The sequence below is a fragment of the Heloderma suspectum genome, chromosome W (assembly GCF_057233095.1).
Source record: "Heloderma suspectum isolate Gila_16-S chromosome W, 16-S_ref, whole genome shotgun sequence".
Taxonomy (NCBI): domain Eukaryota; kingdom Metazoa; phylum Chordata; class Lepidosauria; order Squamata; family Helodermatidae; genus Heloderma; species Heloderma suspectum.
Genome location: NC_139475.1, coordinates 65,273,767 through 65,301,596, shown reverse-complemented (window position 1 = coordinate 65,301,596; position 27,830 = coordinate 65,273,767). Strand labels below are relative to the sequence as shown.

The window sequence follows — 27,830 nt, the reverse complement described above, 5'->3', positions numbered from 1 at the left end:
AGTAGGTTGCAGCAGTAAGGGGGGGGGGGTGGATTGTGTGTTTGAAAGACATACAAAGGGTGGTGGAATTTTCTAAAAGTTGACCATCACACTATCGATAAAGTCATTTGTTTCTTTTAAAAAATACAGAAATGTATGTCTGATCTGACTCACCTGATGTGAGAGGACACAATGAAGAAAACAAAATGGTGCTCTCTTGCCAACAGGTCTTACATGTTTGCACAGTAGTAACAAGTTTTGTCACAGCAACATCACAGCACAAAGCGAAGTTTGCAGGTGCAATTTTACATCTCAGAAAGTTTAAATTCAGGATATCTGCTAGGAGTTGTCTGCTGAGAAGGTACTCCAAACAGATAACAGAGTATGGAGAAAAGAAATCAAGCAAAGCATGCATGTGTACATAAGAGAGTAAGAGCAAATGTTCATGTAAGTGAGGGATTTAAACTATGGATTACAACTGACTGCTCAAACATTTGAAGATAATTCAATGAAGGTTAAAGATTAAAACCCCTATTTTTTGTTAAAGTCCAAATTAACAAGAGGGGCTATTTGGGGGCCTGGCACCAGACTCAAATACCTTAATTTCTTTTTAAAAAGACAAACCCCACCCTTCCTCAGTAAACAAAACTGAGCACTGAGAATGGTTGATGAACTGGGTGAGGCAGAAGGGTTCCACTCTTGGCTGATGTACACACTTTGGAATCTGATGCAGTGCTACCAAATAAAGTCACTAACAGATGGAATATTAAAATATATTCAGCAATCGTGCATGCAAGTAAGAGACAAAAGACAGCCATCATCTTTCAACGTCTACACTCGAGCATTCAAGCCCCTCCTCCTCCTGATTTGACACCAAACACATTAAGGCAAATTCTGCACCAGTTTGCGACTGAATCTGTTAGCTCCAGTCCCAAGTGCACATTAGCAATTTTGACAGTTATTTTCCTTTTAAAAAAGGATTTAATTATGCAAGACAAACAAAGGCCATGCCACCACATAACTGTCCAAATGTGCACATAATCTGGCCAAACAGATATTGGAGAGGTTCGAGCGCAGAAAGAGGAGAACTATTTCCCTCATACAGCACCTTTCCATTAAAAAGTATTCTCCAAATGGTGTTTAACATCTCCAGTTGAGCATTCTTTCTACAACAAACATAAATGTTTCTATATAAAACCCAACTGTGCTAGGAGAGTTCCATATGAACCCCAGACAGTTCTGTCTTCCATGTCCGCAGTATGGTTCACAGTTCATTCGGAAGAGGGTACTTTTGATTAAAGAGTGAATCAATAAATGGTCCAGGGGGTCAGCTTCCCACCCCAGCCCCACTCACTCAGGAAGGCACCTCCTACCTCTGGGATTTTAAGGGGAAAAACCCTTAAGGCAAACAAATCTTCAAAACCCCCAAAAGTCAGATGAGAAAACAAAGTTTCCACTGCAAGCTTTCACAGGTGGAATGGATTATCTACAACTCAAAATATGGTCCAGGATAGGTGGTTCCAAACAGGCAGGGAAGATGTAAAGAGCTCTTTGTGTCATATCCCTGGGTGAAACCAAGGGGGATAATTGGCTTGAGGCATGTGGGGCTAATATTAAAGAGAGATTAGGGAAGCCTCCTCAAATCACTTCACTGGCCTGTAAAGAAATGGAGAGATATGTGTATCGTTTTTCAGTGTCAATCTTCCCTCCCCCACCTGCCCTGTGATACTTTTAAGAAAGAAAAAAAAAAACAGGGTGGGGGAAGAGAAAGAGTATGGGTTTAGTAAAGTCCTTTTGCAAACTACCCAGGATCTATTGAGCAACTGGTTTCTCTTGGCTTTCTGAAAGCAGAGGCCAAACATGTTCACACGCAGAGCCACGTAGTTGGTGCATGATGCAGTCTGAAGACACACTTGCCTTGGTGTGGACAAGGTCTAGGCTAGAATTCTCAAAAGGACTGCCCTGAAGAAAAAGACACACACTCAATAATCCATAGAGCACTTGCACCTTGAACTACCACTATCAAGTGTGTGTGTGTGTGGGGGGGGAGTGGTTGTAAGCCCCCTGCCTCAAACTGACCCAATAGGGTCATAGATGTTAATCCAGAACACAAAGGAAAGTCACTCACCCACTTGAAAACACTCCAATTTGGTGTCACTCTCAGTGATGAGATCAGAACAGGCAACAGAACCCATGATATAACTCAGCCTTCCTGAACCCGGTGCCCTCCAAACATGCTGGACTACAACTCTCATCATCCCCAGCCAGGAGCCCAGGGTCACAGGAAGCTGGGGGGGGGATTCCAGGTTGTAGCTACACCGCTCACACAATGTACTAATCTGAAAGCACTCAAGTCTGGTGTCACTCTCAGTGATGGGTTCAGAACCGACAAAACAACCCATGACATAACTCAGCCTTCCCAGACCACATGCTAACCTGAGAGCACAACGAACACTCACCAATCCCTACTCCAGCATCTCCAGCTAAAAAGTACCAGGAAGCAGGTAATGGAAAGACTTTGCTTGAGGCTTTGGAGAGCTGCAGTCAGCTGGCAGAGAATACACTGGGCTGGATGGTAAGAATACCCATACCTGGTATAAGGCAGCTCCCAAAGAGACCCCTGGGTTCTCCAGAACAGTTTGGAAAACCACTAACCGAGGCCACTGCAGAGATGTGGATGATGGGGAGAGAGGGAGAACATTAGCACAGAGCTGCTGCTGTATTACCTAGACTATACACTCTCCATCTCCTGGCTGCGATCCGCCTCCTCTTCCTCCCCATCTTCGTTGCCCCCGACCTTCATCGTAGGGCCCTCACCATCCCTCCCTATCTCCTCCACGTGAGCGAGCATGTCAGCCATCAGCGCTTCTTCCAGCCTCTTCTGCACTTGCTGAACCAGCTCCTCCTGTTTCCTGTTGAGGGAAGGTGAAAATGAAATAATGACGAAACCCCAGCCAGTGTCCTGCAACCTTTCCTTCATGGTTTCACTGCATGCCGCAGAGGCAAGTAAGGAAATCTTTTGCCATCAAGAAAAGGGGCAAACCCAGAAAACAAAACTATCAAGTGCCACACAAAAGAAACACACGTAAGAGGTGGTCCTTGCTGGATCAGACCAAACATTTAATCCTGTCCAGACTCCTGCTTCCTAGTGGCCAACCAGATGTCCTTGGGAAGTCCACAAGCAGGACATGAAGGCAACATCTCCCCTCTGCCTCCTTCTCCAGAATCTGGTATTTGGAGGTAGACTGCCTCTAAACATGGAGGTTCCATTTTAATCATAATGGCCAATAGCAATCAATAGAACTCCTCCTCCATGAAATTATCTCACCCACTTTTAAAGCCTTCTAAGTTAGTGGTCATCACCAGGTCTTGTGGCAGCAAGTTCCATCAGTTGATTCTGCATTGTGCAAATAACGTTTTGTATTGAATCTCCCTCCCATTGATGTCATTCAGGGTTTCCCCTGCACCCAATTCTAGTATTATGAGAGTGGGAAGGGGAAAAAAAATCTCCCTCCCACTTTCTTCACACCATGCATAATTTCACAAATCTTTTATCATAACCTGTTTTCATTGCCTTTTTGCTAAACTAAAAAGCCCCAAAGACTTTAGCCTTTCCCTGTTGGGGAGGTGCTCCAACTCTGTATGCAGTAAGCTTATGTACACCAGTTGCTGGGGAACATGGGCAGGAGGGTGCTGTTGCACTCGTGTCCTGCTTGTGGGTTCCCAGTCAACAGCTGGCTGGCCACTGTGTGAACAGAATGCTGGACTAGATGGACCATTGGTCTGTTCCAACAAAGCTCTTCTTATGTTCTTCTTATGATAACTTCAGTTGCCCTTTACTATAACATGATAAATGCCAGCAACACAATGTCTAGTCTGCTAAGAGAAATCTAGTGTTATGATACCAGGAAACACAAGTGATGTGGTCAGTTCTGGGCACCACACTTTAAAGGAGGACCCTGACAAACTGGAACATTTGTTTTGCAGAGGAGTACTTTTTAAAAAAGATACTTACAAGGCTAGTCTGAAAGACGCGAAAGGAAGTATTCTGCCATTTTGCAGGATTCAGGTTGGATCCAGGATCTGCCTTCCTCAAGAGAAAGGGCTCCACTCGCTCCAGTCCTCTGGCCTGATTACTGGGGACTCCCCCCACACCACTGCTCCCCCTGTTCAGCAAAGTCTCCTGACTGTGTGTGGCATTTTCAGGGGGCTGGAAGGGTTGCTGTGGGAAGGAGGAGGTGGGGAAGTCTGCTTCCGCCAGTGCAGTTGATCCCACTTAAGTCTGGACCCAACCCTTTTATCTTTTAAACCCAAGAGAGATTCATCTCGTGCTTTGGGGACGTGTACTACCTGATATCTTCATCGGTCACCATGAAGGCTTTGCAGAGGGGCTGAGAGGTGTTCAGCCAGACTCCTGGGTTCTTCTCCACGGCAGCGGAAAGCTGCCCGGTGATGGGCATAGTACTGGTGTGCAGGGCACTGGCAATGGCGGAAAGAAGGGTCTCATCAGTGCAGCCGGGTCCCACACCTAAGGAAGTCAGAGCAGCAAAACAGGTCATCAATTCTCCTTCCTGTCCCACAGCTGATATTCGTCCCTCTGACCTAGGAAACCAGCTTTCCCCAACCTGGCGTCCTCCAGATGTGTTGGGCTAACTCTCAGAATCCTGACTGGGGGATTCTGGGGGCTGTAGTCGAACACATCTGGAGGGCACCAGGTTAGGGATAGCTGTATTAAACAGTCAAAAGGCTGACCAGCCCTGCCAAGTCTCAGATGCAACTGTTTCCTGCGGCATGCTGCCAGTGTGGTGTAGTGGCTAGCATGCTGGACTTCGACGGGGGAGACCTGGGTTCAAAAACCTACTCAGCCGTGAAGCTCACTGGGTGAAAGTGGACCAGCAACTGTATCTCTCAGCCTGACCGACCACTGAGGGTTTTCCTGAGGATAACGGCAAGGAGGAGATGGGCAGAAGTGAACATGCACCACCCTGAACTACTTGAATGGTGGCATACCAAAAGTAATAAATGCCACTGCTTTCAACCTCTATCAGAAGCGTATACACAGCCAAACACCAGGGTAGTTATTGCAGAGATATCCAAGGAAGAGCAGGATCGGGGAAGAGGGGAACTCAGAGCCAGAGGAAGCTGGGCTGTTTCTTGACTGGGGTCAGGGCTATGACAGCCCATAGAGAAGCTGGCTCCAGTCAAAAGCTCTGCAACACAGCCCAAGGACTGTGAATGACTAGCATTTAAATTGAATGAATACAAAGGATAAATCCACACACTCAAGTTCTACATATATTACAGACATTGTAATTTTGAACTGAGGTTCTCCCAAGGCTGTTCTTCAGGTCCTCTACCTTCGGCTGCAAAGTGGATTGTGACTTGAGACAGAGCTTTCTGGGTGGTGGCACCCCGACTCAGGAGAAGCCTCACCTGTTATGGAGTCCAATGTCATTTTGGTATCAGGCAAATATCTTTTTATTCACCCAGACCTGTTAACCCTTCTGTTTTAGGATTAGAACATTAACGTGTGTGACACCAGCTCTTTTCAAATGTGACCGCGTTAGTGTTATTACTGTTTTAAAAATTCTTGCAAGACGATACAAGAGAATGTTTGAAGGCCAAGGACCGGAAGATGAAATGCCCACAAAGAAAACAAAGAACACTCTGATTTGGTAAGCAGCCAGCAGCAACAGATCAGCCCCCACCCAGTTTGACTGCAGTACCTTGCAAACCTTTTGGAAGGTCCATTGTTTTCACCAGCTCCTCTGCAATATCAAAGGCATTTAGGCCGTGTAGCTTCTTCTCCCAGAAGAGCTGAAGACAGAGATCAATGTTGTTAATTTATGTACAAAAAATGAGAAGGGAGGAGGAGAGACCAACTGTAGCTTTCCCAACATTGTGAGAGCTACTACATATCTTTAGGAAGCTGCTTTATACCAGGTCAGACAATTTGACCAGCTGGCCCAGAACTATCTTCTACTCCACCATTCCCCAATACGGGTCCCTCCAGATGCTGTTGACAACAACTCCCATCAGCCCCAGTCAGCAGGGCCAGTGTTCAAGAATGACAGGCACTGGAATCCAGTCGCTTTCCAGAGCCTTGGGAAGAAGGCAGGGCTTTCTCAGTGTTGCCTCCCCAGATGCTTTTAACCTCGAGATGTCTGGGATGGAACTTGGGCCTTCTGCATGCAAGGGACCCCCCAAAAAACTTTTAGACAGGCACGTCTCAAAGATTCGCCAGCCAAAAGGCCAGGAAGGCCTGGACCTGGGTCCAGCAGGAGCCCTGGTAAGGGGAGAGCAGCGTTTATGGCACCACAACCACTGCTCTGAATGGAATTTGTGAATGGGGAACCAGCTGAGCACATTTGGAATGAAGCCTCCAGCTAGGGAGGTCATCCAGGCTGGCAGGAACTAGAGAAGCCTTTCCTAGGCTGGGGCCTTCCAGATGGGCTAAATTACAACTCCCATCATCTCTAGCCACCCTGGCTATGAGCACCAGGCTGGGAAAGGTTGAACTAGAGCTTATAATATGTATGTGTGTGCATATGCATAGTGGGTCAGAGGCACAAGAAGCATTCCTCCATGCTTTGACACCATGAGCCACCAGTCCCCCTTTAATAAAAGCCACCCCAAGCAATAAACAACAACCAATATAAGAAAAAAACATTAAAAATATTAGAGCCCGCAATAAAATTAACCATCAGAGCAAGAGATTAAAAATTAAATGCCTGTTGGAAGGGGAAGGTCATGATTTGGCATCTAAACATATAGAGTGAAGGCACTAGGGGACACTCCCTGGGAAAGGAATTTCACAGACGGGACCACTACAGAAAAGCCTCTTTCCTTGGTAGCTGTCTGTCACACCAATGTCAGCAGTGGCACCAGAGAAGCGCCTCCAAAGATGACCTCAACAGTCTGGCAACAACATATAGGAGAAGGTGCTTGAATTAAATAAATGACAGCCACCTCTTGGGAGCGTATTCTAGGTGAAGAGTCTGTGTCAGCCTAGGAATCCTCAAACATGAGGGAATGGACCTCTGACAGCAGTTGGCTGCTTCAACTCCTCTCCAGCTGGGAAGGGAGGCGGGTCTATATATGCAGACACGTCTCTCCTGCGAAAGGCTCCTTTCCTTAACCATTAGTTATTGACAACACAAAGTGCTACCTAGGATGGAGCCTTCATCTTCAGAGGCAGTCCACCTCAGAATTACTAGCTGCTTGGGGGTGAGGGTGCTGTTGCCTTTACACTCTGCTTAAGAACATAAGAGCCATGCTGGATCAGACCAAGGGTCCATCTAGTCCAACGTTCTGTTCGCACAGTGGCCAACCAGCTATCGACCAGGAACCCACAAGCAAGGCACGAGCGCAACAGCACCCTTGCACTCATATTCCCCAGCCACTAGTGTACATAGGCTCACTGCCTCTGAAACTGGAGGGAGCACATAGCCATCAGGACTAGTAGCCACTGATAGCCTTCTCCAGGGATTTGTCCAGCCCCTTTTAAAGCCATCCAAATGGGTGGCCATCACTACGTCCTGTGGTAGCAAGTTCCATAGTTTAACTATCCGCTGTGTGAAGAAGTATTCCTTTTATCTGTCCTGAATCTCCCACCAAGTGGCTTCATAGACCCCAGGTTCTAGTATTTTGAGAGAGGGAGAAAAATGTCTCCCTTTCCACATTCTCCACACCATGCATAATTTGGTAGACCTTTATCATGTCTCCCCTTACCCCCCCTTTTTCCCCAAGCTAAATAATCGCAGCTGTTGTAAGAGATGCTCCAGCCCCTTGATCATTTTAGGTGCCCTTTCCGGACTTTTCCTACTCCACAGTATCTTTTTTTTAGGTGGGGTGACCAGAACTCTACACAGTATTCCAAGGCTGGTCACACCATAGATTTCTATAGGGGCAGTAGGATATTGGCAGTTTCATTCTCAATTCCTTTTCTAATTATTCCTGACATGGAGTTTGTCTTTTTTACAGCGGCCACACACTGGGTTGACAGCTTCATTGAGCTGTCCACCACAACCCCAAGATCTCTTTCCTGGTTGGTCACCGCTAGCTCAGATCCCATCAGGATATACTTGAAGTTGGGATTTTTTGCCCCAACGTGCATCACTTTACACTTGCTTACACTGAACCGCATTTGCCAGTTTGGAGAGATCCTTTTGGAGCGCTTCACAATCCCTTTTTGTTTTAACCAGCCTAAATAATTTGGTGTCATCCACAAACTTGGCCACTTCACTGTTGTTGTTGTTCAGTCGTTCAGTCATGTCCGACTCTTCGTGACCCCACGGACCATGGCACTCCAGGCCTTCCTGTCCTCCGCTCTCTCCTGGAGTGTGCTCAAGTTCATATTCATTGCATCGGTGATGCTATCCAGCCATCTCATCCTCTGCCGTCCCCTTCTCCTTTTGCCTTCAATCTTTCCCAGCATCAGGGACTTTTCCAGGGAGTTTTCTCTTTGCATTAGGTGGCCAAAATATCTGAGCTTCAGCTTCAGTATCTGTCCTTCCAATGAGCAGTCAGGGATGATTTCCTTTAGGATTGACTGATTTGACCTCCTTGCAGTCCAGGGGACTCGTAAGAGTCTTCTCCAGCACCACAGTTCGAAGGCATCAATTCTTCGGCACTCAGCCTTCCTTAGCTCTCACAGCCATACGTTGCTACTGGGAAAACCATAGCTTTGATTAGACGGACCTTTGTCGGCAAGGGGATGTCTCTGCTTCTTACTATGCTGTCTAGGTTGGCCATAGCTTTCCTCCCAAGGAGCAAGCGTCTTTTAATTTCATGGCTGCAGTCACCGTCTGTGGTGATCTTGGAGCCCAAGAAAATAAAATCTGTCACTGCTTCCATTTCTTCCCCTTCTCTATGCCAGGAAGTGATGGGGCCAGGTGCCGTGATCTTAGTGTTTTTAATGTCGAGTTTCAAACCAGCAGCCACTTCACTGCCCACTCCTAATTCCAGGCCATTTATGAACAGGTTGAAAAGCATTGGTCCTAATACAGATCCCTGTGGGACACCACTATTTACTGTACTTCTGTCCATTGGGAGAATTCGCCATTTGTTCCTGCTCTCTGCTTTCTGTTCTTTAACCAGTTGCTGATCCACAAGAGGACCTGTCCTCTTATTCCATGACTGCCAAGTTTGCTCAGGAGTCTTTGGTGAGGGACTCTGTCAAAAGCCTTTTGGAAGTCCAAGTAAATGATGTCTACCGGATCTCCCCTGTCTACATGTTTATTGACACTCGGAGGGAGCAATCCTATTGGGATAGGCGACCGCCTATCCAATGCACAGTGGGAGAAGCGCGGAGGGGATCCTCACCTCTGCGCTCCAGCCACCCTGCATTCGCAGCTAGACGGCCGATTCTGGCTTAGGGACATGTTGCATACTTTGGTTAGAAGATCAGCAATTTCATATGTGAGTTCTTTGAGAACTCTAGGATGGGTATCATCTGGGCCCGGTGATTTATTAGCTTTCAGTTTATCAGTAAGGTTGAGAACGTCATCTTTTGTCGCCACAATTTGCCTCAGTTCCTCAGACTCCCTTCCTGGAAACATCCGTTCAGGCACAGGTATCTGTCCTATGTCTTCTGCAATGTGGATGGATGAGAAGAATTCGTTCTGCTTCTCCGCAATCTCCTTGTCCTCCTTCAGTACTGCGTTCACTCCATTGTCATCCAGCGGTCCAACGGCCTCCCTAGCTGGTTTCCTGCTTCTGATGTATTTAAAGAATTCTTTAGTGTTGGCCTTGGTGTTGCTAGCGATATGCTCTTCGAAATGCTTTTTCGCATCTCTTACTGCCTGCTTGCATCGCCTTTGTGCAAGCTTGTGCTGCCTTTCATTTTCCTCACTTGGGCAAGACTTCCACTTTCTGAAGGAAGCCCTCTTTTTTTCTAGTAGCTCCCTTAACACTGCTCGTCAACCATGCCCGAGACCTCCTGGACTCGGTGCTGCCTTTCCTAACCTGTGGTATGCATTTTAGCTGGGCTTCTGGTACTGTGGATTTTTTTAGTAATCTCCAAGCATTCTGGAGGGATTTAATCCTCTTGACTCCCCCTTTTTAGTTTCCGTTTCACCAGTTCCCTCATTTCAGAGAAGTTTCCTCTTCTGAAGTCAAATGCGACTGTGTTGGGCTTCCTGGGCAATTTTCCACTTGAATGCGTCTGAAATCTGATCGCACTGAGATCACTGTTTCCAAGTGGTTCGACAGCATTTACATCTCGTACTAGGTCCCGGGCGGCACCACCGAGGATTAAATCCACGGTCGCCTCCCCTCTGGTCGGTTCCATGACCAGCTGTTCTAGGGCACCATTGTTCAGGGCATCGAGAAATTTACCTTCCTTGTTGTGGCTGGAACACGCATTTACCCAGTCTGTGTGGGGGTAATTGAAGTCGTCCATTCTTACAACACTTCCTCGTTTGGAGGCCTCCCTGATTTCGTTTTCCATCTCAAGGTCACGCTGAGCATTCTGGTCTGGGGAACGATAGCATGTTCCCAGCACTAAATTAGTTTTGGGGCCTGGTCTTGGCACCCACAGCGCTTCTGTGGAAGAGCCTACCCCCTTTATTTATTTGTAATTTTTTTTTATTTTTCAAAAGAAATTACAAAAGCACATCAACGTTGATTCAAAAGCCCTCCCCAATCCCTCCCCCAGCTTGGATCGTTTCAGGATTCTTCTTCTCCCCTCCTTTATTTTCTATTTCTATTCCAAGGTAATATATTAATTCATCCTATTTCATTCCTTTATTACCATCTTCTTGTCATGAGTCCCACAAATTTCTATAAGTTTCTACTAAGGTTATTCTATTCGAATCTTTTTTCATAAAATCTATATATTTTCGCCAATCCTTCTTGAAGGTGTTTCTTTTCTTTGTTCCTCTGTGCACTTGTAACATCTGTGCCAACTTTTCATTTATTACTATGTCCCAAATTTTCTTTTTCCACAAAGGTGTTGTCAGCATCCCGGCTGTTTTCCAATTACTTGCAATTAATTGCCTCGCGCGGCTGTCAGCAAGAAACCAAATAATGTTTCATTCTGGTCTGGGGGACGATAGCACATTCCTAGCACTAAAGTAGTTTTGGAGCCTGGTATTGGCACCCACAGCGCTTCTGTGGAAGAGCCTACCCCTTTTAGGTGCGCTGGTCCGCTTGACGCTGTGCCCTCTCTGACGTACAGGGCAACACCTCCCCCAGTACGCCCTTCCCTGTCCTTCCTACAGAGTTGATATCCAGAGGTGACCGTATCCCACTGGTTCTCTCCGCTCCACCAGGTTTCTGCAATGCCCGCTATATCCAGGTTCTCCTTTGAAACCAAGCACTCCAGCTCTCCCATTTTGGCGCGGAGGCTTCTAGCATTTGCATACACGGTGTCCCTCCCCAGATGCCTCTGGCATGTGCATCTTTTGCCATGGGACGCTGGCCCCCTTGATTGGCCATTGTGTTCTGCCACGTACTCCTGGCCTATTTCCTCCCCTTCTGCATTTGGGCAATCAAAGACATGTTCATCTTCATTTAACCCAAACCGGATGCTTCCCAGCCCCTATCCGCTTTCCCCCAGGGGTGAGTTTAAAAGCTGCTCTGCCAGCCTTCTTATGTTTACTCCAGCAGTCCGGTTCCATTTTGGTTCAAGTGGAGCCTGTCCCTCTTGTACAGGCCCGGCTTGTCCCAAAACGCTCCCCCGTGCCTTACAAGTCTGAACCCCTCCTCCCCGCACCACCGTCTCATCCAGGCATCGAGGCTCCTCAGCTTCGCCTGTCTAGCTGGCCCTGCACGTGGAACAGGTAGCATTTCCGAGAACGCCACCTTGGTGGCCCTGGGTTTCAGCCTCCTACCTAGCAACCTAAATTTGGCTTCCAGGACCTCACGACTGCCTTCTCCCACATCGCTGGTACCACACAGACCACGACCACTGACTCCACCCCAGCGCTATCTACCAGGCTATCTAGACGGCGCGTGATGTCCGCAACCTTCGCACCAGGCAGGCAATGCACCATGCGGTCTACACGCCCATCACAGACCCAGCTGTCTGTGTGTCTAACGGTCGAATCTCCCACTACCACGAGCCCCCCGCCCCCCCCCCGGATGCACATCCTCGGCGTGAGAGGATGTTTGTTCATCTTCTGAGTGTGTGGGCTTCCCAGTGACATCTGGCTGGCCACTCCAGACAAGGTGGACCCCTGGCCTGATCCAGAAATCTTATGCGAACACTGCTGTCCTGAGCCTGTAACTGCAGACAAATAGCTTCATGGGAACGGTTAACCCAGCAAAGGTCTGGGGAAAACTGAGAGCTTCTATGCTGGCTGTCCCTGTTTCAGCAGTTGTCACTGGGTCTGCCTCGTCAGTTGCCATAGCTGGGTCTTTCCCCTTATAAGTAGAAATTTACTCCTCAGTAGTCCCTTCCGCATGAGTATACCATGAGTGACAGTCTTCTGGCAGCAAGGTGGGCACTCCGACATTGGCTCTGAATGTCCTCCATGGCCTGTTGCTGTTGGTGCTCTGGGAAGCTATGGGCAGAAGGAGAAAATGGGCTTGGGACAGGGTTGAAGGGGTTCTTGGGGACCTCAGGTGAGGCATCACTGCCACAGGACCCCTCAGGTTGCCTCATGTCTACTGCAGGAGAGAGGTGGGCTGAGGGATCGAATTCCTCCTCTTTGGCCTTGGATGGCCCAGTGTACTGGAGGAAGCACATTGAGCTTGGACTGGAGGAGACCAAGTTTCAAGTCCTACTCAGCTTTGATCAAGTGGCCATCTCTCACCTTAGCCTCCATCCCTCAAGATCATGATACCTCCCCCCTCACTCCCATCCACAACCCTTACCTGGTGGGGTTGGTCAACTGCTTTTTGTGGGTCAATCTTCACTTCATTGCTGAGGTGGTTGGTGATCTTAGTGACCGGCTGTTTGAAGATTGAAGCCGTCTGCCTGACAGGGGGTGTGGTGTTTAGGTCGAGTTTATCCTAAAACGGAAGGGTAGTGGGGTGGGAGGGAGAAGAGAGAGAGAGAGAAGACTGAAGCAAGTAGAAATGGAAAAGTTTTATTTCAGAAATTAAAACTAAGATGAGTCTGTTTTTCACTCTCTTTGCTGCATAATTGAGTCAAAGGGCCAAGCTACAAGTGCCATGAAATGCATCTTCGCACTGAATGCAAATGGGGGGGGGGGGGGCTGAAATTCTTTCCTCACCAGGGAATTTCTGTTCTCATTGAGTGAAGGAGGCCAGCCAGTATGGGGAAGGCCCTGCCTCCTGGGCCGGGAAGGCAGTCTCCAACTTGAGCTTCCGGAGGAGGCAGGGCCTCCCCCCACACTCACCAGTTGCGTCTTCGAAGTCATTGAAACTCCTCGGAAGCCCTCCATCCTGACAGTCTTCGATTGCGTACCTTGACTGACAATCAGGCTGAGGAAGCAATGGTGGGGGGGCCTGCCTAGCCTAAGAGTCGCCTAGAGGGAGGCCAGCCCGGGCAGGCCTGGCTGGCCTCTTTCACTCGATGAGAACAGAAATTCACCACTGAGTAAAAATTTCTGTTTCTTCCCCTTGAGTGCAGGAGGCCAGCCAGTATGGGGATGTGACAAAGCAGTTCAGACCCCTGGGTGGGTCAACATACCCTTAGGCCAGCCCCCTAAGCCCAGAGAGGCTACTGACACCGTCTTGCCCATGGAGGATGGCAGCCCCTAGGGGTTCGAATGGGGCTTTGGACAGTGCCTTGAGAACAACGTTGAGGCTCCACACGGGGAACCTCCTCACTGCGGGAGGGTTGATCAATGAAGTTGCCCTAAGGAACCTCTTAATGTGGGGGTGAGAACCTAGCCCCCACCCCCCACTCCCCTACTAGAAACCTGTCTTTTTAGGGTGTTTGTTTTGAGGCCTGCTGACAGGCCCTCCTGGAGGAACTCCAGGATACCACCTATGCTGGTGACTAATGGGTGCCTCGCTGTAGCATGGGCCCGGATGAGGAAAGCCCTCCAGGGGCGCTCATACGATCTATTAGTGGAGGACCTCCTGGAGTCCAGGAGGGTGGAAGCCACCTTTGAGGAGTAGCCCTGGACCCCTAGCAGTTTCCGCTCAACCTCCAGGCAGTTAGTTTCAGGAAACCTGGGTCTTGGTATGCGATCGGCCCTTGGGTCAGCATGTCGTGCCAGGGTGGCAGGGTCAGAGGTTTGGCCATGGATAGGTTTATAAGGTCAGCATACCATGGTCTCCTTGGCCAATTGGGCGCTATCAGGATTAGATCTGCCCGCTGGTCCCTCAGCTTCCAGATCACTTTCCGGATGAGGGGTAGGGGAGGGAAGGCATAAAGAAGCCCCCTGGGCCACCTGCTGGTCAGGGTGTCTATGAACTCGGCGCCTCTCATGACGTAGTGGGTGGTGAATCTGGGGAGCTTGGCATTCTGCTGGGATGCAAAGAGGTTGATGCAGGGTTGGCCTAACTGGTTTGTCAGCCAACTGACGGTGTCCGGGTGGAGGAACCACTCCCCTGGGTCTAGGGACATCCTGCCGAGCCAGTCGGCCTGGATGTTCAGCACGCCTCTTAGGTGTTCTGCCTTGATGGAGTGGAGGTGTTTAAATAGCATTATGGCCTCCTCCTGAAGGGATCTGGACCGAGTCCCTCCTTGTTTGTTCAAGTATGCCTTCACTATAACACTGTCTGTTCTGATTAGGACATCCTGAAACTCTGTGAGGCTAGGTGTCTCAACGCCAGGTGGATGGCCCTCAGCTCTGGTAGGTTGATGCTGAGGTAAGATTCCTCTGCGGTCCATAGGCCCTGGGTGTGGTGGCCCTCGCAGAGAGCAACCCACCCTGTGAAGCAAGCATCCGTGGTCAGGGTGGTGAACGTTGGAGTCTGAATGGGGACACCCTCCACGAGGTTGGGTCGGTGTGACCACCAAGACAGGGAGCGACAGACTTCTGCTGGAACTCACACCGCCATGTTGATGTTGGCTGTTATTTCCGTCTGGAAGGCCAAGAGGAACAACTGCAGGAGCCTTGCATGGAATTTTATTGCATGGACCACACTGGGCGGTCTCCTGGCACGAGACCATCATGCCCAGCAGTTTTGCCAGCTCTCTGATAGGGATGTACGAAAATCACTTACCTTTAACGAAATTTTGATTCGCGGTGGGGGGGGAGGCGCTCCGTCCCTCCCCCCGAAATTCTGGCCGGGGGGGGGAGGCGCTCTGTCCCTCCACCCCCGAATCCTGGCCGGCCGGGCCTGCAAATGGCAGCGGCCATAGCCGCCGCCGTTTGCGTCCCTGCAGTCAGCCGTGATAGGCTACGTAAATGTTTATGTAGCCTATCACGGCTGAGTAAAAAAAAAAAAAAGTACGTACGCAAATTGCGGCGCCCATGGGTTCCTGAGGCGGGGCTTCTTTTTGGTCTGGATCTGAGCTGCCAGCCTGCTTACTGTAGTCTGTCTGGGGATAGAGTCATGATGTCCAGGGTCACCCCCAGGTGGAGAATGGACTGTGAGGGTGACAGGGAGCTCTTCTTCTCGTTGATGACAAATCCCAGGGACCGCAGGGTTGAAGGAGTGGTGGTGGTGTCCTGAACGCATCATTCCCATGATGGTGAGCAGATTAGGATGTCGTCCAAATAAGGGTGTAGCTGGATGCCCTTTGACCTCAGGTGTGCCACTGGGGCCAGGAGGATCTTCATGAACAGTCTTGGAGCTGTGGCTAGGCCAAAAGGAAGAGCCTTGAATTGGAATTGTTTTGTCCCGTAGCTGAAGCGCAGAAACTTGCAGTGAGATGGCCAGATGGGAATGTGCAGGTAGGCCTCTGCCAGATCCACCGAGGTTAAGAAGTCCCCCCTTCGGAGGCTCTCTTTAATGGACTTGAGCATTTCCATTCAGAACTTCTGCTTTTTCAGACAGCGGTTGAGCCTCTTCAAGTCCAGAATGGGTCTGGACCCCCCAGTCCTCTTTGGGACTGTGAAGAAAAGGGAGAAGACGCCCTGTCCCCTCTCTTTCTGAGGCACCTTTTCGATGGCTCGGATCTGACAGAGGTGTTGTATTGCTGCAAGAGTCCTCAAATGCCCAGCTGGGTCCTTCTGCTGGGGGGAGCTGAAGAAGTGCTCCCTGGGTGGTCTCCGGAGCTCTATGGAATAGCCCTCTGTCACTGTTTCCAGGACCCAGCTGTCCGAGCAGAGCCGCCTCCAGGCATTTGAGAAGTCCTGCAGCCATCCCCCCCACTGGGGGGACGGTGAGTCATGCTGAACTGGTGGTCTTGCCTTGCCGGGGGGGGGGGGGGGGGGCTCTGTGGTTGCCCAGCTTGGCCCTGGTGTCGTGTTGTCGTTTGGCTTTTCCCTCTCTAGGTACATATGTGGAGGAAAAGGGTGGCCTGAAGGGACAAAAGGTATTGGGCTTCGCCTGAAAGCGCTTTCCCTCTTTACTCGCTGGGTTTGGTAAGGCTTTCTTCTTGTCCTTTGTCCCCACCAGCAGCTTGTCCAAGGCCTCCCCGAACAGCAGCTTGCCTGAGAAAGGAACACCTGCCAGGTTGGATTTGGTTTTGGTGTCCACCCCCCAACTGCACAGCCAGATGTTTCTTCTTGCCACGATGCTGGTGGCTGTGGCCTTTGCCCCCAGCTGGAAGGCGTCTATGACGCGTCGGCTAGAAACGCTGCTGCCATTGCCATGTCCTGTACGGTTTCACAGGTGTCCTTCCCTAGGTGTCTGCCCTGGATTAGTCCGTTTGCCATCATGAAGATGCCCCTAGCTGACGTGGTCGCCGCCTGCATGGACATGGCTGAGGCCTCAAAGCCTCTGCGGAGGGCTGCCTCAGCCCTTCGATTGTGCTGGTCCGAGGGAAGCCCATTCTGCTCTGAGGTCAGGAGGGCCTTGGAGCTGAGAGCTGCAACGGGTTCGTCTACTCTTGGGGTGACCAGATCCTGCATGGCATCCTCTTGCAGGCAATAGAACTTCTCACAGTGGCAATGGAGCATCTTAGATCTGGCTGGCTTGGACCACTCTTTGCACAGAATCTCTTCCAGGCTTAGTGGGAGTGGCACATTTTTTGGGGGGGGAGATGGGAAGGCCGCTGCCACCCCCGCCCTCTTTGCGGGGTGTCGCGTCTTCTTCCTGGTCTGTAAGCTCCAGGATGTTAAGGCATTTGGAGATTATTCTGGGAAATGCCTCCGCAGGGAAAAGACGGCCCTGCTGGGGTTTTTCCTTGGGCTTGTCTCTCTCTGAGGCGTCTACCCCCTCAGACTCTGATGAGCTTGATCTGGGGGAAGGGAATCTGGAGCTTTGGGAGTCGAAGAGGTAGGCCGGGGATGAGGAAGGGGATCTGGCCCTTCAGCTCCCTTCTCCATGTTTCCTCGCCTTCTTTCTCCGGATGGATGGAGATGAGGATTTGGTGCGCTTCCTCCCAGAGGGGCCCCTCCTTGAGGTGGGGCGGGACCTGCCCGAGGCCTCCCTCCTCCCTCCCCTCTGCCTGCTTTCCCTAGAGTGGGCGCGCGGGGTGGAGGTGCGACTGCATCTCCGTTTGGGGCATGATCTGTTGCGCTGAACGTCCATGGAGCTGTGGCAGGATGAGTGTGATCGGGTGCGTTGGCGGGCCCTTTCCCTGGATCTGCTCCTTTGGGAGCACTCCCTGCGTCCCATCCCCTTCTGTGGGGAGGCCTTGCATCTGATGTGGAGAATAGCCTCCTCCAGTAAATCCAGCATGGAACTTTCCCTTTCCTGGATTGGGGGGGGGGGGCGGCCCTCGAGGTTGGGCCTATAGCTGGGCTCCAGGCCCCCTGCCCCCCCCCCCAGAGGGGCTCCTGCGATGGGGAAGGCGAGGGACTGGAGTCCTCCATTTCCTGCCCTTCCTGAGGCTCCAAATGGAGGCATCCTGAGGGGTTTGCCCTGGAATCCCAGTCCAGGTGGGGGGTGGGGGAACGGAAGGGGGGGGCCTGAGGTCCCTTGCCGCCGCCTGACTCACCCTCTCCGCGCTGCTCCTGCTTGGGGGGGGGGGGGGCAATGGAAGCAGCTGCTGACCTTCGAGGGCTCCGCCACCTGGTGTGACCTTGCTCTGCCGCATCCACATGGATGTTGGCGGGGAGGGGGCCAACAGTGGCGCCTGCCTTGACCTGTGGCTTTCCCGGGGGCAGAGCAGGAGCGTTGGGGCTTCCCGGCGCCTGTGTGGCAGTGGGAAAGAAGCCCTTAGGGGGGTGGTCCTGGATCCTTCTCCCCACTGCAAGCTGGCCCTCTGTATGCCAGAGGAGCTGTTGCCTCCCCTGCGTTGCAGTGGAAGGTCACTCCTTCTTCGGGGCCTGTCGTAGTCTTCTGGCCTCCTGCACTCAGTGGGAAAATTAATGGATTCAGAGCAGGCATAAAGGGTGAATGTAACCTTTTCTTACCCCTGTGGCAGTCCTGAGGCAAATCCCTCTTCTGAAGATGGCATTTGCACATTCCAGCTTGAGATGACGGATTTTCCTCAGGACTGCCGGAGGAAAGGGTTAAAAGACCTCTCTACCCCTGCTCTGATCCAACTGATTATCGCCCCTCCTTGATGCAATTTGCAGTTAAAAACCTGGCTTTTTTAATGGCTGAGGTCAAAAAGAGGTTTAGCATGGTGGTGGGGTAACCTCTTTCAGCCTGAGGGCTGAATTCACTTCTGGAGTTCAAATTCAAGTTCTGGGCGGGGTGGCAAAATACCAATGTATTTTAGCTTAAAGCTCTTAGTACTAGTAAGCAAGCCTTAGCAGAGGCAATTCAACCTTTTATAATGGGAAAAACCCTGTGCAAAAGCTGGAAAAGCACCGAACTATTGATGGTCAGGGGAAAGAGTGTGTGACCATCTGCAGAACCCTGGAGGGCTGCATTTGGCCCGTGGCCCTGAGGTTCAACAACCCTGGTTTAGCACCCCTACGGTGGTGCCATCAAGTAACTTTCACTGTTAGTTTAAAATGTGTTGATGTGTATTTTATGCATAACCTGCCTCAGGTTATAATTTATCAAAGAAAGCCTATAAATGCCAAACTAAGTAAATAAAGTGAAGAAATGCCTTTTCTGCATGTGCACAGAATAATCACATGATACCCATGGAGCCCTGACAGGAAGGCCATGAGATGGTCCCAGCCTTCTCATCAGAGCAGCCCAGCCACTGGCAACCCTCACCTTCGCTTGGCTGGAACAGTCGTAGTGCATTCTCTGCTTGTTTTTGTTCACTTTACTCATTAGCATCTTCCCTGTCCGGAAGTCAAATGTGCTCAGGTCCATGGAATTGCCCAAGTAACGTGCCAGCTGGGGCTTGCTGCGGAATTTCTTCCCGCTTGGGCTGAGAAATGGACATAAAGGGGGGGGGGGGACGACATGCAGGGGCAGAAGAAAAGTCAGTTTTCAAACTCTGGCCAACATGCAATTAGACCTACAGCAAACAAAGCGTAGCAATTTGCTTTGGGAACCTTTGCACCTAACCTCATAAAACAGAAGTTTTGCTCCAGCAGTAACACACACACACACACACACACACACACAACTACCCTCCATCTCGATAGCCGCACCACAGCTAACAGGAGCAGTCCACTCCCTATAGAGCTGGTGATGTGGGCAATGCAATAGAGAAGTACTTTACCATTGAAGCTACTGCTCGAAAGGCAAGTGTGAACAGATCCTTTGAAGCATTTGCTCTCTGGAAATCTTCTAACCCTCCTTCTCACACCTGTTGCAGGTGCGAGATATAAGATAAAAGCAATAACTGGTCCATGACTAACTTTAGTCTAAATGCTGTTTATGCCAAAATATCCCTGGCTGGTTTTGATGGGAGGGAACTTGCTGCGAGCAGCAGGCAGGATTCCTCAGAGCTCTGGTACAGCAATTCTCAATGCTAGTTACTCTAAAGCCAAAAGAGTCACTTCTACTGCCCATCTGATTACCCCCGCCCCCGTTTATTGCACACTGCTTGCCTGTTGTTGTTCAGTCGTTCCGTCGTGTCCGACTCTTGGTGACCCCACGGACCATAGCACGCCAGGCCTTCCTGTCCTCTGCTCTCTCCTGGAGCGTGCTCAAGTCCATATTCGTTGCATCAGTGATGCTAGCTATCCAGCCATCTCATCCTCTGCCGTCCCCTTCTCCTTTTGCCTTCAGTCTTTCCCAGCATCAGGGCCTTTTCCAGTGACTTTTCTCTTCGCATTAGGTGGCCAAAAGATTTGAGCTTCAGCTTCAGTATCTGTCCTTCCAATGAGCACTCAGGGTTGATTCCCTTTAGGATGGACTGATTTGACCTCCTTGCAGTCCAGGGGACTCGTAAGAGTCTTCTCCAGCACCACAGTTTGAAAGCATCGATTCTTTGGCGCTCAGCCTTTCTTATAGTCCAGCTCTCACAGTCATACCTTGCTACTGGGAAAACCAAAGCTTTGATTAGACGGACCTTTGTCGACAAGGTGATGTCTCTGCTTCTTACTATGCTGTCTAGGTATGACATAGCTTTCCTCCCCAGGAGCAAGCGTCTTTTAATTTCATGGCTACAGTCACCATCGGCGGTGATTTTGGAGCCCAAGAAAATAAACTCTGTCACTGCTTCCATTTCTTGCCCTTCCATATGCCAGGAAGTGATGGGGCCAGATGCCATGATCTTCGTTTTTTTAATGTTGCGTTTCAAACCAGCTTTTGCACTCTCCACTTTCACCCTCAACAAGAGGTCCTTTAGATCCTCTTCATTTTCTACCATTAAGGTGCTATCGTCTGCGTGTCTGAGGTTGTTGATAATTCTCCCGGCAATCTTAATTCCGACCTGTGATTCATCCAACCTGGCGTTTCTCATGATGTACTTTACATATAAGTTAAATAAGCAGGGTGACAATATGCAGCCTTGTCGTACTCCTTTCCCAATTTGGAACCAATCGGTTGTTCCATGTCTGGTTCTTACTGTTCCTTCTTGACCCTCACACAGCTTTCTCAGGAGACAGGTAGGTGGTCTGGTACTCCCATGTCTTTCAGAATTTGCCACAGTTTGTTGTGATCCACACAATCAAAGGCTTTAGCGTAGTCAATGAAGCAGAAATAGACGTTTTTCTGGAATTCTCTTGCTTTCTCCATGATGCAGCGAATGTTGGCAATTTGATCTCTAGTTCCTCTGCCTCTTCGAAACCCAGCTTGTACTTCCGGTAGTTCTCGGTTCGCATACTGCTGAAGCCTAGCTTGTAGGATTTTGAGCATCACCTTGCTGGCATGTGAAATGAGCGCAATTGTACGGTACTTTGAACACTCTTTGGCATTGCCCTTCTTTGGAATTGGAATGTAAAATGCCCTTTTCCAGTCTGGTGGCCACTGTTGAGTGTTCCAAATTTGTTGGCATATTGAGTGCAGCACTTTAACAGCATCATCTTTTAGGATTTTAAATAGCTCAGCTGGAATACTGTCATCTCCGCCAGCTTTGTTGTTAGTAATGCTTCCTAAGGCCCACTTGACTTCACTCTCGAGGATGTCCGGCTCAAGTTCAGTGACCGCACTATCATGGCTATCAGGGACATTCAGATCTTTCCTGTATAGTTCTTCTGTGTATTCTTTCCACCACTTCTTAATCTCATCTGCTTCTGTTAGGTCCCTGCCTTCTTTGTCCTTTATCATGCCCGTCTTTGTGCAAAATGTTCCCTTGAGATCTCCAATTTCCTTGAAGATATCTCTAGTCTTTCCCATTCTGTTGTCTTCCTCGATTTCTTTGCATTGTTCATTTAAGAAGGCCTTCTTGTCTCTCCTTGCTATTCTCTGGAACTCTGCATTCAGTTGGATATATCTTCCCCTTTCTCCCTTGCTTTTCACTTCCCTTCTTTCCTCAGCAACTTGTAAATCCTCATCAGAAAGCCACTTTGCTTTCTTGCATTTCTTTTTTTTGGGGATGGATTTCGTTGCTGCCTCCTGAACAATGTTACGGACCTCAGTCCATAGTTCCTCAGGCACTCTGTCTATCAGGTCTAATCCCTTAAATCTATTCCTCACCTCTGGACTCTAAAAACAGCTAGCCATCAATAGAAACCGTAACCATGAGACCACTGTATTTTTTAAACATGTCAATCTCAGTTTAGGAATAAGAAAGCCACTGGTTGTAGTCTGCAAGACTGCCAGGGACATCACAGAAACTTGGCTTAAATACTCCCCCTGCAAACAACCCCAAGTCCCTCTTAAGCAAAGAAAGGCAGGGTGTGCCAAAAATAAGCCTCGTGAATTTTCTGTAGCAGCTTCCTCACAGCCATTTTTGGATGGGCCTGGTAAGGCGTGAGGGGCAGGGGTTGGTCCAGCTGGACTCTGGCTGAAAGGGCTGACCGGAAACCACAGCTGTGATCAGCAGAGTTCACAAGCTTCTGGGAAGGCCTCACCTGTGCATCAGCCATAACTCTGCTGAACAGACATAAGCCTGCAGGGGCCTTCAAGTCTGAACAGAGTAGTCCAACATCTGGCACTGGGAGATGGAGCTGTAATCTTAAGCTACTGGACCTCAGTTTTCTGCAGAGAATGCCAGGTGGATGAACTGTACCGGGACAGAGTCCACTTCTCAACAAATGCTCTTTATTCCCCAGGGACCCAGGGAGGGACCCCACCTCAGTACCGGAGCACTTGTTTTGTATGCACGAGGTTCCAGGTTCAATCCCCGGCATATCCAGTCAAAAGAATCAGGTAGCAGGTGTTGGGAAAGGCCTGTTTCTGCCTGACACCCTGGAGAGCTTCCTATGGAAATCAGACCTTATTTAGAACCATGAGGACTGGAAACATACTTGATCTTTAGGGGACAGACCATAGCTCAGTGGCAGGGCACATGTCTTGCAGGCAGGAAGTTCCCATAACAGCTAAAAGGATCAGGTAGCAGCCAGTGATGGGGAAGACCCTTCTTTGCCTGAGACTCTGCCAGAGCGAGTGGAAATTACTGAGCTAAATGGGTCAACAGTTTCACTCTGTGTAAGGCAGCTTCATATGTTCCTAATCCCAGCATTAGTAAGCCCCAGGCCCTACGTCATGGGATCGATTTCACTTTTGCAAATTTAAAATGTTCAGAACTGGTTCCAGAGCTGCTGCTTCTCATCCTGAGACATCTAAAAATTGTCAGGTTTGCCATTTATTAAAAAAAAAACAACCCTGAGTGGAGACCCACGCAAATAATGCACTTTACGAAGAGGAAGACACCACAATGGCCTCTTCAGCAGCTTGACGCAATGATGTGAAGCTTTGGAAATTAGGCAAGACGTTCTCCCAATCTGAGGCCTGCACACCATCTGTGAGGAAACCACTCCACATGGGTCACAGTGCTCTTTTTAAAAGATATATACTGTATGTGTGAAGTGTTCGCTGCCTGTGCCTCTCCAGCCAGCAACTAAGATTTAAAAAGCAGCTGCAAAGCGACGAAACCAATTCTGCATGCTTCTCTGCCTAAAGGTATGCTTGCACTGTAAGGGTTTTCTATGGTTTGCTTCAGCCACTGGTAACAAGAAAAGGCAGCCTGTGTTTCTTTCACTCCTTTAAAGTGTTGCTTGAAATTCACAGACTTTTGGGAGTGTGTACACTGGCCGGGGGGGATTAAGATGAATGCATCATTGCCCATTCAGACTTGTCTGAACGGCCTCCAGATGTCCACTGTGCGTGCGCAAGCTAAATTCTTTGTTCTTTTATGCTCCGTTTGCAAGGAGAAAGCCTTGCAAATTTATCCCAGCCCCTATTATAAGCCAACCTCGTCTCCACTTCCTCTTTTCTAGCTTCGAAGAGGTATATGCCATAATTTTAAAAGAAAAATGTGAATTAAACTATGGATTATATATAGATAATATATTATATATTATAATATATATTATATATATTATAGTAGCAGTTTTCAATCTTCCTACTTTCAAAGAACAGACTTCCATACTGAGACATACACCAAGTAGCCAGAGCACAGCAGAACATTCTGAGAAACTTTCTACACCTATTGAGCCTTACTATCACCTTATTTGAGGCGACTTTCAGTTCCAGCAGACAACAAACTCTTCTGTGGCAACACCCTACAGGGGACTGGTAGTAAAAGTGAGCCAACATTTGTGGAAACACATCTGCTAACACTGATTTTCTCACTGACAAACTCCCATAAGCTCCCAAGGAACCTAGGCTTAAACTCACTGATGTAATAATGGCCCCATATCCCATCCTGCACAATACACCAAGTGATGGATATATAACACTGTTCTATGCAGTCACGACATTGGTCCATCCAGTTCAGGGGTGCTGAACTAGATGGACCAATCTAGTTCAGCAGTGCCTCAGCCCTAGGGGTCAAATCCAGCCCTTCAGGATTCCTCAGATGGCCACTCCTTCCCCTGGCCCCACCCCTGACCACAAATTGTTTGGTGGTTTCCTGGCTTTGTGCCATTCTCCCCCCCTTCTCCCAAGGCTTCATTGAGAAGCCTCTCCTAAAGATTAGTTACTGGCAGTAAGAGCTTTAAGCTAAAATATGCTGGTATTTTGACCCCTCCCCTTTTGCTTTCAGCCCCGCCCTCCAGTGGAATGCAGGCCCCCCAGAGTTTCTCCATAATGGAATGTTGCCCTCAAGCTGAAAGAGATTTAACACCGGGTCTATTCTGATTGACAGCATTTTTCCAGGGTGTTGGGAAGAGAGAGGCATTTCCCATTACCCGCTACCAGCCCAACCCAGTCTTTTTAACTGGAGATGCCAGGGACTGAACCTCCCCCTCTTGTGTGTAAATGGCGGCATTTTGGCTACATACCCACTGGCACCTGGAGAATTAGTTTATTAGTATATACAATCACTTCATTAGTATATGTCAACCCCTTTTTTAGATGGAGAACCTTGCTCAAAGCTGTGCAAGGAGATTATTCTGTGGCCAAGGGGTGTGTGTGTGTGTGTGTGTGTGTCTGTCTGTGAACGAACTTTCTAGCTGCCTTTTCACAGCCATCACATATAAAACACAGGGTCCCAGGTAAAAATCTCCAACAAGGCTGGGGCAGATGGGTGGGAAATGTTTCAACTCATTGACACTAGCATTATTTTTTTTAAATCGGCATGAAAGATGATTAGATGTCCACATAATTACATCTGGGATTGGCATATTCTCCCTATATTTTATGCACAGCCTCCACTGACACTAGCATTATTTTTTTTAAATCGGCATGAAAGATGATTAGATGTCCACATAATTACATCTGGGATTGGCATATTCTCCCTATATTTTATGCACAGCCTCCATTGACACTAGCATTATTTTTTTTAAATCGGCATGAAAGATGATTAGATGTCCACATAATTACATCTGGGATTGGCATATTCTCCCTATATTTTATGCACAGCCTCCATTTCCTGCTCTTCTTAGTCTATGCAAAGTGTAGAACAGTTATGAACAGTTATGAAAGGTAGATGGGTAGCAATTATGTACAAACTAAATGTCTTGCTTTAAAAAAAGGTCATGCCAGAAGGCTTAATCTGATTCTTAAATTCTTGAAAGATTGGGGGGAAATGCAACTGAATTTACATAGACAGGTCGCTTCCTTGATTTAGATGTGTATTTGTTTCAATTATTATCTATGAAGTTTTGCTAAAATATTTTATTCCAAGATTAAGGTTTGGCCAACTCGAGTCTAAACAAAATCCTTTCTATCTATAACTTTTTTCTCACTCTTTGTGAGTGTTGCTCTCTCTATATTTAAAAATTCCTTTAAAATTAAAGAAAAAACTTTTGTAAAGTACCAATGCAAATGGATGGCAGTATATGATCTTCATCTATATATTACATAAACGCCATGGTTGGTTAGAGCCAGCTTTTTTTGCAACTGGCAAGGCAGACTGTATCGCTTCTATCCGCCCCAAATCCCACCTACCATTTCCTGTATGAATGAGCAGGAGACATTACCCCACATCTGTCTCCACGGCAGCATCAGGGGGCGAATGCCTCTCCAGGATGGTGGCAATGAGGCATCCTCTAAGCAAGAAGCTTCTCTCTCTCTCACACACACACACACACACACACACACGCACGCCTCTATGCAACAGGCTAGGGTGTCATCTCCTATATGGTCAGCAGACAGCTTGAAGCTGTAATGGAGGGAGGAGAGAAAAGCCCCCCCCCCCCAGTCCCTCCATGCTCCACACAATAGTATTTTGAGAAGCACACACCCTGCCCTTACATACAACTAAGTCCTAGGTAAACAGGTTGGCGGCAGCAGCATCAACTCTGTTGATGGCAGCCACTCATTCTTAACCCCCCCCCCCTGCATCCAGGGGCATTCATTAACAGGGATACATCCTCTTAGATTAGACCACCCCACCAGGCCACACTCCTTAGACTACCGATGCACCCCTCCCTGATCCTATGCAAATTAGGATGCCAGCTCCACTGGCAGGAAGTCATCCCAAATTCTCATTCAAAGGAATGCAGCCCTCTAAACAATTCCTCTGCCCTCCACCGACTGTTGCAGCTGGGCACAGCCCCTGACAGCAGCTCAGAGAACTCACCGCCACAAGATCCAATGCAACTGGCATCTTGTCTCCTATATTTGCCTGTCTGCTTGTCTGTTGCTTTGTGGCACCCTAACCCCATTCAAATCCCACAGTGCCCCTGCACAATAGAGTTACTGTTTTCTAGACAGAGAAGCCCCATGTTCTCGCTACACAGGGGAAGAGGATGGTTCCCCCACCCCTCACCAACAAAAGACACCCCCTGGCTGACAAAGACCCCCCAAAACCTTGATGCAAAGGGGCCAAGTTGTCCCCAATGCAATGGGCAGCATACCTCTACAGTAGCAGCAGCTATGGCTGAGAAAATGTAGACAGGACCCCCTCCCCCCCAACAGCCAGCCCACTCACTCTGCCCCAGTTCAGGAGGGTGCCTGTCACTCCGAAGTCAAAAGAAGTCGCCTAGAATTTAGCTCTAGGCAAAAATACACATTATACCTGGCAATGGGACTGTCATTTGTAGCCTACTCCCCTCCAACATCCCGCCCCCACGGAAGTAGCAAGCCATCCGCAACCCACCCCCCACATAGACAATCAGTTCTTTTAATGCAGAAAAACGGCCGTCTGTGGCTCGTGCCGCCCCCTCCCCAAAATGCGACGGACGCAGCCGCATCCCCCAAACCGGACATCCCCCTCACACGGCAAACAGGCAGTGAGAAGGGTTGGCGGTAGCAGCACCCCTCTCCCATATCATGCCCACGATCCAGCCCCAGCAGCTCTAGCCTCCCCCGCCCCAGTAAACTGCGAGCAGGGGGGCAGAGAAAGGACAGCCCAGCCGTGCACCCCCCCCGACGTCCATTCCCAAATGCAGACACCCCCCCTTCGTGGTGTCCACGCGCGTTCGCAACGGGGTGACAGTTTCACAGCAGCCAGCAAGCAAGCAAGCAAGCAAGCTAAGAGAAAGGCAGGCGGTGGCGGGCAGCAGCTTCCCCCATGAGCCCCGCCGCCTGCTTGCCTGCCTCCCTCCCTCCCCGCCCGCCGCCAACCCCCTTAGCCCCGGCCCCTCCGCCGTGGCACATTCACCTATAATAATAGACATCACTCTTGCCGGCGGAGAGCCCCGATTTTCTGGTCACTTCTTCCCTTTTCCATCCCTGCGGGAGGGCTGAGCACTCCCACCTCTTCCGATCCATCGCTTCCACGAGGCCCAGCTCGGGCTCAGGCTCGGCCCAGCCGCCGCCGCCTCCTCGGGCTCCCGCCTGCCTGCTTGCTCCAAGGTCCCGCCCAGCCAGGGCTGCGGTGGCTTGTTGGTTGCTACTTGCTGGCTCGCTTCTGCTGCAGCTGGTGGCGACTGCAGCCTCCACTCCGGCTCCCAGGTCCAGGCTCTTCCAGAGGGCCTCCCTCGGCTGCGACTGGAACCTTCGCGGCAGCGGCTCTTCCCTCCAGCGGGCTGTCAAGCTCGCCTCCCTCGTCTTCCGCACGAAGAGGGCGCTGTTCTTTTTACCCG

At 49.6% G+C, this 27,830-nt stretch overlaps 1 protein-coding gene across 1 annotated transcript; it reads right to left on the bottom strand.

The window, feature by feature from the left end:
- Positions 1-27,775, bottom strand: LOC146334103 (methyl-CpG-binding domain protein 3-like). The gene is made up of 6 exons (XM_084825407.1): positions 27,407-27,775; positions 19,072-19,231; positions 12,799-12,936; positions 5,706-5,796; positions 4,330-4,507; positions 1-2,891 (listed from the first exon to the last, which is right to left on the bottom strand). Exons 1-6 carry the CDS (start codon positions 27,514-27,516, stop codon positions 2,711-2,713), a joined length of 858 nt encoding a protein of 285 aa, XP_084681533.1. The 5' UTR covers positions 27,517-27,775; the 3' UTR covers positions 1-2,710.
- Between the last annotated feature and the right edge of the window lie 55 nt (positions 27,776-27,830).